Below are 14,399 nucleotides of genomic sequence, written 5' to 3'. Positions count from 1 at the left end.
CCTGGGACTTTGCACTGGGCAAGAGATTTGCATTATCTACTAACACACTGAATGTCAATATTATGAAAAGGATAGTTGCTACTCAGCATATACCAGAGATGCTGAATCACAAATATAGGCAACAAACAGATTTCCAAACAAGCTTTCTGATAAACAGGCCTTTATCAGAACACACTGTATGTGGGTGTGTGTGGCCTGTTTGGCCAAAAGCTTTGTTTGACAGTGTTTTTGTTGTGTCTATTTGTGACTCAGCATCTCCATTATATGGTAAGTTGCAATTACCCTTTTCATAATGTAATCAACACACTGTATTTGGCACACTGGAACTTTAATAGTCGTTCAAGTATGAGAAAACTGGAATAACAGTGATGATTCTGTGCAAAGTTAGCTAAAGACATATTCTAAACAAACATCAATTAGATTTGAAAAACTGTGTTTAAGAAGTAATTTCTTTAATTTTTATTTATACTTCCTGCATACTATATGCAATAGGAATCACTCACCTACGTATGGAGACCACATAAGCGCAACTGGTTCATAGGCTGGATTTAATATGTAAATGCAGCTCCAACACCCATCAATAATTCTCCACAGTCTACAAACTTGATCAGCACCACAGCTAGCAAGAAAGTTGCCAGTAGGGTCCCACTTTATGCTGGATATACAACCCTGGAATCAGAGTCCTGAGTTAAATGCTATACATTTTTCTATGAAGATATTTTTTCAATTATGGAATTTAAATCAAAACAACTGAATCAATTTCTACAAAATGAAATACACCCTGGGAAAGAATAAAAGAGAAATGACAGTGACACTTATTAAACGAATGTTCTGTGATGAGATTAGCTCTCAAACAACTAAATGTGCTGAATATCAACATCTGGTGCCATAGTTTTTCTGTGGGGTGGCTCTGTCATGAGAAAACAGACGCAAACAAATATTTTTGCTGTAGTCACTGGCTGCCTTCGTTAGAATTACCACTTGTAGTATGTGGTGATACGTGTACACAATGATGAGACAAAATTTTATAATTACTACCCATTACAAGATTGAATGCTGCCTGGTGGCAATGCAGACTCATGAGACTTAAGGAAAGGATAAAAGCAAAGCAGATATGGATCTGGAATCATTCTAGCTATGATACGGGCTACAAATGAGGAAATCCTCTGCCTTAAACAACTTTGACAAGGAAATACTTTTGGAGTGCTTTCGTTGTATAATTATTAAATTTCTCATACATTTTTACACCGTAGATTTCCACTATTTTTAGTATGGGTAAGGACTGTGAATACTGTGAGCTTAGTTGGTCATCATTCACTCACAGCTCCAGGTGGCGCTGGTTTCCATCATACAGCTTCACACTGTTGTCAATGGCAGTTACTATGGGGTGCCATGTGTGGGGATCCAAGAGACATCTAGCACGTCCCACGAGTTTCCTGATCAGTCCACTACTGTGGTCAGCCAGGTTACTGCCTGCATTGAAGATGGCCCCTCATCCATGGCCGAGTGGGGGCTCGCTTCAAGGTGTGGCAGACAGCTAAAGACATTCTGTGGGACTGATTGAATGGACTATCCATTGCCCTGTTTCAGAGGTAACCGTGCAGGGCCTGGGCTTTCACACAGGGTAAGATTATTGGTAGCTGGGAGCTCTGATGTTAGGCATGTGATGGAGCTCCTTTCCCTACCAAGGAAGGGAAGAAGTCCAGTGTGCATAATGGAGGGGGAGGGTTATCCCAGATGCAGAACGAGTCCTTCCAGATGCCACTAAGAGCACTGTGTGCAGTCAACTTGAGGTGATGGCTCAATCTGGAACTAATGATACGTGCCATTTTGGATCAGAAATTTTCTCTGGTTTGCAGCAGCCACCTGAAGCAAATTAGACAGCCAGTCTTGCTTGCAGTATGAAGGTAGAGCTAATCATTTGCAGTGTCATTGACAGAACTGACTGTGGACCTTGTGCTGTTGCAAGCTGGCATCAGCACTCCAGGCGGCAAAGAGGTTGTGAGAAAATCGATAATAGACACCAGAGCAAGCAAGCCAATCAGGAGAGAGGCCAAAGACAGTCTCGCAAAGAATGCGCTGTCAACGCCCTTTTCACCAATGGCATTTAGACTGCCACCAGGGACCGGAGTCCCAGTCTGTCACCGAGCCCAGTCTGTTCCAGTCTGTCATCGAGTGAGTCAATGAGTCGAGTCATCAGTCGCAGCCCAGTGGGAGTTGCAGTCGTCGTTAAATCAGCCCCTAACTCAGACTTAGTCAGTAACTAGCGGCCAGCATAGTGTACCTAGTGGACTTGTATGTCACCAGCAGTGAGACTAATGTGGACCACTAAGGTAGAGCTTGTACCACAGCACATGGAAGTTTGAGTTAAGTAATGTCCTTATTCTTATGAATAAAGAACCGAGTTAATATACGCGTGCAGTTTGTGTTATAGAAAGAGATAACCGACCACTAAAAAACATCCTCTCCTTGCTTCCCATGTTACAGCTCTACAGTGACAACAAGACGACACAAAAAACTGGCCATGAGGATGGGTTTCAGTGACAGTTTTGCTTGCTTCTCTTGTGTTTTAGCCTGCACAGGTGCTCATTTCTCTTTGTTAATTCCTGGTTGTCTTCTTGCACGTATTCCAGGATCGGAGCCACAGAACTAATCAAATTTCTCTTTTCAGAGGCTTTGTTTGCGTTTTGCTATAACGTATTTGTTTAAACCATGGCTACCCCACCCCCTCCAACCCCTGGCCCTGCACCTCAGCCACAGATGGCCAATGTGATGGATCTAACACAAGCTTTTCAGTTTCAGAACCAACAAATTACTGCCTTACTAATGACGGTACGACAACTACTGGCTGCACAAGCAGCATCGGCCGCCCAACAGACAAACCGACAAGCCCGACAAGTGCTGCAAACCAGCATACTAATGTTCTGGCAATTTAATGACATGGGAGAGGAATGGCTCGAATACCTGACACAGTTCCAAGCACACTATGAAGTTCATTGAGTACAAAGTACTGTAAAACTAAAATACTTTCTTTTGATTGCGGGATCAGGTTAGTAAAATAACTATTCCCAACTGCATCTTGTGACGAACTCAGCTACGATGAGGTAATCGCTGCATTAACCAAGTACTATGACCAGCAAGTTCAAGCAGCTGCAGCCAGATATCAGTGCTTGCAGAAAAAGCCGGAACCGACATACCGTCAGTGGTACACAGAATTAATGGGCATGATTGGGAAGTGTAAATTTATGTGTAGTTGTGGCAACTTTTACACTGAGTTAATGATTAGAGATGCAATAACATTCATTGTCCTCAATAGTAGAATATGAGAACAGATTCTAAAGTACTCTGATCCATCACTTCCCCAAGTGTTGCAAATCTTAAGAGTAATACGATTCGGGTGCCACAGTGGCCAATAAGTTTGACCAGGCTGATTTGTCGGGTCAAGTCACCCCTTGCTCGCGACCGCCCCAAGCATCCACAACAACGAGCGCGTACAGAGCCGCACAGACAGCCACATAGACATGTAAACAGGCCTGCAAACTTAGTGAAGTCTTGCCCTAGATGTTTGGCTCCCCATAAAAGACAGGATTGCCCATCATGTAACACACCGTGTTACATGTGTGGGAAAAAAGGCCACATCCAAGCAATTTGTTTGCAACGGCACAAAAATGCCCATTTTGCCTGCTCTCAGAAAGAAACAGGCTCATGCACACACAGCAAACATTGTGTTTTCCAAACCTACAACAGGTTGTGACAAAAGTAAGATTAAGGTTGTGACTCCTTCTCATCCTAGTGCTGTGCAACGATGTTCTAACAAACTATTTGTCTCATTACAAATGGCGGCCAGCGTGTGAACTTTCAGTTAGATACAGGTGCCTCAGTAACTTTCCTTAATTGTGCCACGTATGAACAGTTAGGCTCACCAAGCCATTCTAAATCTAGCAAGCACTTCACTGCTCTCAATACACAGGAAATTCCAGTATTTGGACACTGTAGTTTGCCTGCCACTTACAAATCTCACTCTAGGGCAGTGAATTTTACTGTGCTGAAATCAAGAGTCAGTGAGAACATTTTAAGCTTACATATATTTGACTTGTTTGGCCTTAGCATCCAAAACAATGTACTTTCCATATCAGATTTTGCACCAAAAGATAGTGTCGCTAGCTTGCTTAGAGAATTTCCTGAACTATTTTCAGAAGGAATGGGAAATGCTAATAACTTTGTATTGCTTGTTACACTGAAAGACAATGCACAGCCTAAGTTTTTCTGGGCCTGCCCTGTTCCAATTGTTTTAAGAGACAAAGTAGCCAGTGAATTGAAACAATTGCAAAATAAGATATAATTGCTCCCATTCATGCTAGTCAACGGGCCAAGTCCTCTCATTTTGTTGCCCAAGTCTTCTGGTTGCATTTGGTTTGTGTTGGCTTCAAGTCTACAGTCAACCCACAGACAGTAGTTGACACTTACCCATTACCCTCACCCTGAGGAACCCCAGAACAGGCTCGGCACAAGACGTTACTTTTCTAAGATAGATTTGCGTGATGCCTACTTGCAAATTCCATTGGATGAAAAATCACAGAAAGTGTTTGTTGTAAATATGCACTTCGGACTGTTCAAGTATTTGTGCTTACCCTTCTGCAGTGCTTCCACACCCACCATTTTCAATGTTACTTGGAACAGCTCACTGCAAATGTGCCATTTTGTTCAATCTACCTTGATGTAGAGGGAGACCAAGAGATGAATACACTAAACAGATTCAGAAGGATGTAGGTCGCAGCAGGTACTGGGAGATGAAGAAGCTTGCACAGGATAGAGTAGCATGGAGAGCTGCATCAAACCAGTCTCAGGACTGAAGACCACAACAACAACAACCTTGATGATATTGTCATCTCAGGTCATATACCATTGCCAATTTGCGTGCCCTTTTTCAAGTGTTGCCAGAAGCAGCACTCAAGTGTTGTCTTGAAAAGAGTGACTTTTTCAAACTGAACTACAGTACTTAGGTCATGTGATAAACAGTCAGGGTGTGCACCCCCTCCAATCTCATTTGCTTGCAATCCATGACTTGCCTGTTCCTTGCAATCTGTCTGAGCTGCAGTCAGTACTACACAACATTCGGTTCCTACAGAATGCTGCTCAGATCGCAGTTCCATTGCATCATTTGCGTTGCGGAAATGTGCCTTTTGTGTAACTAAAGACTGTCAAGAGGCACTTCACAAACTCTAAAAACGCTTTGCTTAGTGACAGATGTTTAGTGGTGCATTTTGACCCTACCAAGCTGGTATTATTGCAAGTCAATGCTTCGTCCTAGAAAATTGGTGCTGTGCTTTCTTGAAATGTGCCATAGGGTGAAGGGGTGTTGGAATGTGCTTCATACAGCAGATGTCCATTACACATAGGAGATGACTACATGGTTTTTGGGTGCTACGTGGAGTGTATCAGCTGGTTTTTTAGGTTAGAGGGTTGTGAAAGTGTACAAAAGGGCTTCAGACACAAACACAGGATGAGGGTAGACCTAGGAAACAGCTGTACTACAGTTGTAAATTATCATTGATGTATTAGGCAAGAACCAGAGCTCCTAGCGCTCATTTAAAGCACTACAGCAGAAATTGTTACAGGCACTGAAAGCTTGCTAAAGCCACAGATAAGTTCAGCCAAAGTTTTTTCCACACACCTAACAGCGCTCAGAAAATGACAGATTAAATTCAGTTGGTGGCGGCATTCTTGTTGCTATTAGAAGTAGTTTATCTTGTAGTGAAACTAAAGTAAATAGTTGCTAAGAATTAGTATGGGTAGAAGTTCTACTCAACAACTGGAATAAATTAATAGATGGTTCCTTTTATTGACTGACTGACCGAGATGATGTAGGTGCTGAAAGGTTCAAGAAAATATGAGTCTCATTTTGAGCAAGTGCCTGATACATACAGCTATATTGACTTCAGTCTACCCTCAATATGTTGAAAGAAAATATGTGTTTAATAAAGACGTAAAACACTATCCAAATTGTAATAGATATGTACTCCAAAAATTATTTTGGGCAATTAGTTCAGGAGCCCCCACGAATTATAAATAGTTGTGATAAAACACCAGACCTCTCAGCAACAAACTAACCTCTGCAATGAGAGACAGCAGTGACGGATACAAGGGTCTGTGATCACAAAGTCACTGTAACATAACTGAATACCATAAAATCCAAACCCACCAAAAGTAAACACTAAATATATCTATTTAAAGAGAGAGAGAGAGAGAGAGAGAGAGAGAGAGAGAGAGAGAGAGAGAAGCAGATAAAAAATTTGTTTGAGGGATTCCTGAGAGACAGTCTCCACGTCTTCCAAACTAACCACTTAAGCACAGACAAGATGTGGCTTAGAAAATGAGAGATTCATACCAACTAAATTAATTAAGATGGAACGGATCCCCCCACGGCACACAAAATAGAAGAATAAAAAAAGCATACCACATTTAAAAGGATGCAACACCTCTACAATTGGCAATGTTTTACAGAAGCTTGAAACTGAGCATGGAATTCAATGCAAGATACTTTTAAAACACCACTGTGCAAAAATTAAAGACGAATGTAACTTTTTCATGATGTGTCACTGCAAAGTAACATAGCTTGATAAACTTGGACCATACACATAAAAGAACTATTGCAGTATAATGCAGAAGATAACAGAAAGAAACACACAATGAGATGAAAGGAAATGACACATTTATTCGAAGACAATTATTACACTGAAGTCACCATGATTTATGACGGTCCCCTGGACATCAAAAAAGACAGAACATGGTCCTCATCTCGGACGGCAAAGCATGCTCTGCAGCATAATCCTATGCTGCCAATAAGGTTGGTGAGGAGTTCTTCTTGTAGGGAATTCCATTCCTGCACCAACATGATTAACAACTGAAGTACACTTAGAAGACTCATAAATTCTACAAAAAAAAAACACTGTGTTTGTCCCTCCTGTACTAGAGTGCTAGTGCATGATGTGACATCCTTATCAGACACAACAGATGGTTGACATCAAAAAAGTTCAGAGACGGGCAATTCATTTGGATTACTGCAGAATGGGGAGAGAATGCCATGGAGATGATATGCAACCTGGGGTGGCAATCTATAAAATAATGTTGTTTTTCATCATGCCAAGATCTTTCCACAAAATTTCAGTCACCTCATTTTTTCCTTCAAATGCAAAACCCACTGCTGGAATAAAAGTTAGTACACCCTTTTACACATTTCCATTTCACTCAAGATTTACTGGTGTGAAAGAGCAATTGGGAGTGTATGAAAAAATTTGCAGATCAAGAGCATAAGCAGTTCTGTGCTACTATGTATCAACTCCTGCTGAAACATCCATTTTAGTTTGTGGTGTAGCTTCCACAGGCGGCAATGCAGGTGCTGACTCTGGCATCCAGTTGATTGTGCAGATGGCGAATACTGTCTTGGGATATGTTAAGTCATGTAGTCCTGTAAAAGTCATTGGTTGACAAGTCTCACAAGTCACTTCTCATCCCATCATATCCCACATGTGGTCGATTGGAGAAAAGTCTAGAGATCGTGCTGGCCAGGGAAGTTGCTGAACCTCTTGAAGAGCACATTGAGTTTCACGGGCAGCGTGTGGGTGAGCATTATCCTACTGGAACAACAGATCACCTTCCTGCGCTAAGAATTACAAAAGAATGGGTCTAACAGCATTCTGCATGTACTGAGCACTGGTTAGCCTCCCCTTCAGAAACACCAAAGGTGAAAGAGAATTGTAGCTTATTGCACCCTAGACCATAAGGCCAGGGGTGGGATGGATTCATCTTGGACAAATGCATTCTATGAGACACCACTCACCAGGTCTATGGCGTATGCTCAAAAGACCATCACCTGAGCGCAGGCAGAATCTGCTTTCATTGCTGAAGACCATGGCATGCTATTCCATCTTCCAAGTGATCTTCTGATGGCAGTAATCAAGCCATGCACATCACGCTATGACTGGAAGACAGGCTGGAGATGTGAGGGCTCGTAGTCCCATTGGTAATTACTGGTTCGCAACAGTTCATGTTGACATGTCTGGGCTCACAAGCTCTCTTATCTGTGCTGTGGTAACAGAATGATCTGCCACTACTGCCCTTACAATATGATGATCCTGATGAGTATCTGTGTTCTGTGGATGTCCAGAAGCTCAACTACAGATGTGAGAATGTTCACATAACTACTGATACATGCATCACTGTCCAACTGAGGCAGCACATCAAACTTATGTGGGAATTCTCATAAGGACCATCCAGCCATTCGGAAGACCACAATTTGACTCCTTTCAAACTAACTCAGTTGGTTGTAGGAAGCACTAGTGCAACTGCATGGCATGGTTGTCTGCTTGCTTCACACTTTTGTACAACACTGAGCCATCTGGTTGTGAACATTTCCTATTAAAGAGTAGACACAGATGGCGCTGTGGTAGCTACATCACTGTGCTACCTGTTGGCAGAAGATGCTGAAACCATTATCAGCACATCTACCATCCCCCAGGTGGCATATTCCATCACTGGATCAAAATTAACATCGTCTTTCCACATATACCAACAACCCCCGCCCCGTAGATGTTTCACTGTGGGATAGCACATGTGAAAAATTAACATTAACAGCCTTCTATGTGCACTCTGGTTTCTCCTGCTTTATTTTGAAGGTCATTTCTGCCTGTGTAGGTGGGAGTCAACAAAATATGCTACTAGGGATGGGGGCTGTTGGTACACGTGGAAAGACAATGTCAATTTTGATCCGATGATGGAATATGCCACCTGGGGGATGGTAGTGTATGTGTGTCTACTGCTGACAAAGGCCTTAATGACTGAAAGCTATAATTGTGTGAATCTTTTTGTTGTGCCTATCACGACTCAGCATCTCCGCTATATGGTGAGTAGCAACTTTCCTTCTCTGATATTGTTCCATTCCATCCTGGATTTTCCACTGTTTGAAATAGTTCAAAAGAGAATTTTTAAAATTAATATGTAGTAATACTGTAAATTACCCACAGACAATTATGCATAATGGTTGAGCTGTAGGAGATTTATTCTTAGACAAACCAGTAGATCATATACTCTGTATACTGCAGAAAACAACAATCTGGCATTTGCGTTATGTGAAAAATATTTGAGACAACCTGCAATATGGTAAAACTATATCACAGTTAACAGTTAATAACTTTCAGTCCAAAGGACTAGATTAATCTCTGGAAGTAATTTTTTTCAGAGAATGAGTTAGAAGAAGAACAGATGAGCCGTAGAGAGAATAATGCCAGTTTTTCAATTTCAAATAAAATGAAAAACTTATAACAGGAAATATTAAAAGCTAATGTATTTTTTGCTTTTGTTTTCTTTTATCTTTCAACTGTGATGGGAAATGAACCACGAATGATTAAAATTTAAGTGGTTGAGTTGTAGACTCTTTTGTTCTTTGACATAATGATCAGGTTTGTAAACATTAAATGACACCGGATACCTGGAAGAAAGTGTTTAATTCTTCCTTTCCATTATGCTAACCATTTTCCATATTTTCATTTCACTTGGAGGAAATAGCTGATGCAGTGTCAATGAAGGCACATTGTGTGTACATGATGTGTGTTGGCAAATATTTGTCCTTGTTGAGTAAGTGACTGCTGGCTTGGATTTGGAAACAGGTTCAGCAGCTGGCTTGCTTCTATAAATATTAATTTGGCTGCCTGAATTGTGTCCAGATGCATCTGCTCACTGGATCTTTTTTAGTGCTGTAGCAGAAGGTACATGGTGTGGTGTGCCGTCTGTCTGTCTGTGTGTGTGTGTTACTTTGAACTGCCTCACTGATTCTATATAAGATACAAATATGTGTTATTATTTTAATTTATTGGCTCCATTTCTTCTCACACAAAGAGTGATCATTATCATTCAAAGCAAAGATGGTCACCTGAACGGTTAACACACATTTTCATTTTGTTTAACATACATTATGATACACCTGCCCAGTTCCACAATATAGGCTACAGCCAAGATGGTATCTAATCAAGTAGACAAATATTCCACAGTGAAAACCCTAATTCTAAATTTTTCAAAAACTAATATTATGCAGTTTCAGGCAGTAAAAAAAACTTTGAGCTCATGAAATGGATATTAACAATCAGAATATTAATGAAACCCTCACATACAAAATTCCTAGGCATCCACATTGACAATATTTTGGATTCTGTAGAATTGTTGTACTATGTCTCACAAATTCTTTTGAAAATCCAAGCTCTTTACAATAACCAGTTGCTTTATGACAAAGATACTAATGGTTTTTTCAAAAGCATGGATTTTCATATATACTTAATGCAGCAAGTGTAATGAGAACATTTTTGTACAACAAATTTGTTGAAAAGACTTCGTGGTCAAACTAGAGACTCATTCGAAACAAAATTAAAATGATTTCTTAAACTTAAATGTTTGTATAAACTGAAAGAATTCAAAGATATGAAACAAAATTGTACTTGAGAGAAGAACCTACAAGCTATAAGAAGGTAATTATAAATGTAGCTGCAAAGCATGAAATAGCATATGCAGAACAGAGTTTTTTACATACAATTATAGAAACATATTCCCTATCACGTAGTCTATGATTTATCAAAAAACTTATATTTACACAAATGATATTATGTGTTAAGCTCTGTATATATGTACAGCACTAGCAAAAGACAACATTTGATGACTACATGTAAAAAGAAATGTAAATAAAGTAATGTCTGTCACTTAGTATGACCCAGGGGATAAGTGCAGCTTATCAAATGTACTGACCCTGTTAGCATGTCCCAACAGAGCTCCCCCACCCCTTCTTCCAATAAATCTAGTGGTTACCTGTGTAGATTATGAGGTTGGGGATAGCAGTATCTATGGAAATCAGTATATTATTCCATATGCATTTAATATGAAGAATGCTCTGATGTTCACTACAGCTTTTATGTGTTTTCTGTTCATTATAAATGAGTTATAAAACTGAGAAATCATTACGTTGGTAAATTTTGGTTGACTTGACAATAACAAGTAAGAACCAAAAATTTCATTTTTAACCATAAAGGAACACAAATACCTGATGAGCTTCGATAGATATCATATTAGGTACAAGATGCCTCCTTCCAAGTTTTATTCGGCCATCTGTAAATGCTATGGCAAAATCCTTCTCCTCGTCAAACCATTCAATGTGTGACACGGATGCTGAAAAAGGAACATAATGATGTTACACAGTTTTCAGAAAGTGAGCTAATGGTGGTATCATACAATGTGGGCTTTTATGGCCCGTATTTGCATCCTTGGTGATTTCTGTTTTTGGACCACAGACTAAAGTTCATAAAACAAAACCATCAAGGACCCAACAGTTGCATCTTTCAGCAAGATAAGTATATATTAAACATTATAATGTTGCTCTAATGTACACACAATTTGCATCTAGACTTGATACATTTAATTCACTTGAAGATGATTCAAAACAATCCAATCCCAAAATAAAAAAGGAGTATCCTCAGCAAAAGAAGCTGCAACAGATTCACAAGAATGAAAGGCTACATTGGAAGCGACATCAAATGGAAAGAAAAAAAGAGTCCTGCTTTTAGGCTACTGTTGTGGGAAGGCTGTAGGTCAGATAGTATAGGAAAAATGGGTGTAAAATACAAAGTAACAAGAACTGTGAAATGAGTCAGACCTGGCCAAATTAATGAGAACATAGAGGCCTTGTCCAAAGATTTTTATGAAAAATATCAACTGTTCAGAGTAGGATAAGGAGAAAAAGCCTGGTAAAAATACATAGACTACAGGATTAAAGATGATGTAGAAGGGAAAGGAATAGCAGCAGCAACACAAATATAGATTTTTTTTAAGAGGTTTTGCAATACCATGATCAGTGCAACCATAGAAAGCATTGTTGGTATAGCAAAGTTTCATATCTGTGTAGTACCTGCTGCTAAAAGTTATAGATGGGGACACACTACTATTGCCTGCACATAGATAGGATGAGGAATACCTGACAGAGATCAGAAAGGAGTCCTCTATACTTGCTTTAACCTTGCCAGCAAGTCCTATGACATCATCTCCAAATTCCCCGTCTCCATATGATCAGAGACATGCTGCACATTTAACAGGAAACTCATTACCTGAGTCTGTAATCAGGTACAAACTATACAAGTGTAGAAAGGAGAGTGAGTACAAGAATTCACAAGTATAACCACCACAATAAATTTACTTCAAAAACGTTAAAGAAATGAATGATAAGAAACTTCCTGGCAGATTAAAACTGTGTGCCAGACCGAGTCTTGAACTCGGGACCTTTGCCTTTCACGGGCAAGAGCTCTACCATCTGAGCTACCCAAGCATGACTCATGCCCCATCCTCACAGCTTCAGTTCTGCCAGTATCTCGTCTCCTACCTTCCAAATTTCACAGAAGCTCTCCTGCATACCTTGAAGAACTGGCACTTCTGGAAGAAAGGATACTGTGAAGACATGGCGGAGCCACAGCCTGGAGGATGCGAGGATGGGGTATGAGTCATGCTTGGGTAGCTAAGACTGTAGAGCACTTGGCCGCGAAAGGCAAAGGTCCTGAGTTTGAGTCTCGGTCTGGCACACAGTTTTAATCTTCCAGGAAGTTTCATAACAGCACACACACTGCTGCAGACTGAACATCTCATTCCGGAAATGAATGATAAAATAGGCAAATAACAATCATCCCATAAACACATGTTGCCATGAGCAAAAAAAAAATACAGGACATAACAGTGGGGGGGGGGGAAATACAGGACATAACAGTGAAGCCCCCCCCCATGAACCATGGACCTTGCCGTTGGTGGGGAGGCTTGCGTGCCTCAGCGATACAGATAGCCATACCGTAGGTGCAACCACAACGGAGGGGTATCTGTTGAGAGGCCAGACAAACGTGTGGTTCCTGAGGAGGGGCAGCAGCCTTTTCAGTAGTTGCAAGGGCAACAGTCTGGATGATTGACTGATCTGGCCTTGTAACAATAACCAAAACGGCCTTGCTGTGCTGGTACTGCGAACGGCTGAAAGCAAGGGGAAACTACAGCCGTAATTTTTCCCGAGGGCATGCAGCTTTACTGTATGATTACATGATGATGGTGTCCTCTTGGGTAAAATATTCTGGAGGTAAAATAGTCCCCCATTCGGATCTCCGGGCGGGGACTACTCAAGAGGATGTCGTTATCAGGAGAAAGAAAACTGGCGTTCTACGGATCGGAGCATGGAATGTCAGATCCCTTAATCGGGCAGGTAGGTTAGAAAATTTCAAAAGGGAAATGGATAGGTTGAAGTTAGATATAGTGGGAATTAGTGAAGTTCGGTGGCAGGAGGAACAAGACTTCTGGTCAGGTGACTACAGGGTTATAAACACAAAATCAAATAGGGGTAATGCAGGAGTAGGTTTAATAATGAATAGGAAAATAGGAATGCGGGTAAGCTACTACAAACAGCATAGTGAACGCATTATTGTGGCCAAGATAGATACGAAGCCCACGCCTACTACAGTAGTACAAGTTTATATGCCAACTAGCTCTGCAGATGACGAAGAAATTGATGAAATGTATGATGAAATAAAAGAAATTATTCAGATTGTGAAGGGAGACGAAAATTTAATAGTCATGGGTGACTGGAATTCGAGTGTAGGAAAAGGGAGAGAAGGAAACATAGTAGGTGAATATGGATTGGGGGACAGAAATGAAAGAGGAAGCTGCCTGGTCGAATTTTGCACAGAGCACAACATAATCATAACTAACACTTGGTTTAAGAATCATGAAAGAAGGTTGTATACATGGAAGAACCCTGGATATACTAAAAGGTATCAGATAGATTATATAATGGTAAGACAGAGATTTAGGAACCAGGTTTTAAATTGTAAGACATTTCCAGGGGCAGATGTGGACTCTGACCACAATCTATTGGTTATTTATTTATTTATTTCTTGTTCCGTAGATCCAGTTAGTGAGTCAATCACAAGGATATGGAACGTGTCAAATTGTACAGGTTTCAATTTAAACTTACAATAAATACAAGGGCAATTCAATGGCAAATTGTACATAGTTTAAGTAAGACATACTATAAATACAGTAACAGATACAATGTCAGCTAGATAACATAACTACCATTTGACAGAAAAAGGAGTTTCAAATAAAGATTAAAGATAAGAGCACAAAGTTAAATCAGATATTAGGCCTACAAGAGTAAATACATGTTGTTACAAAAAGTGCGCTAATGCCCAAATGCACAATAAAATCAATTGAACTACTTCTAGACACAATAAGTTTAGTGATGGTATACATTTTCTTTCAGGTATTCATCCACAGTATAATAAGATTTCTCTGTCAGGTAATCTTTGAGAACTTGTTTAAATTTTGGCAGTTCTGTA

At 40.3% G+C, this 14,399-nt stretch overlaps 1 protein-coding gene across 1 annotated transcript in view; it reads right to left on the bottom strand.

Moving 5' to 3' along the window:
* LOC124804616 (probable E3 ubiquitin-protein ligase HERC1) overlaps positions 1 to 14,399 on the bottom strand; it is a 790,356-nt gene that overhangs the window by 185,948 nt on the left and 590,009 nt on the right. Inside the window, exons 53-54 of the mRNA XM_047264817.1 lie at positions 11,084 to 11,208; positions 504 to 669 (exon numbers count right to left, since the gene is read on the bottom strand). Of these exons, the coding sequence (XP_047120773.1) occupies positions 504 to 669; positions 11,084 to 11,208 (291 nt within the window). The remainder of the gene's footprint in view (positions 1 to 503; positions 670 to 11,083; positions 11,209 to 14,399) is intronic.

This window comes from Schistocerca piceifrons, chromosome 7, assembly GCF_021461385.2.
Source record: "Schistocerca piceifrons isolate TAMUIC-IGC-003096 chromosome 7, iqSchPice1.1, whole genome shotgun sequence".
NCBI lineage: Eukaryota > Metazoa > Arthropoda > Insecta > Orthoptera > Acrididae > Schistocerca > Schistocerca piceifrons.
The sequence above is the reverse complement of the archived record's forward strand: the minus strand, read 5'-3'. Positions and strand labels throughout refer to the sequence as shown.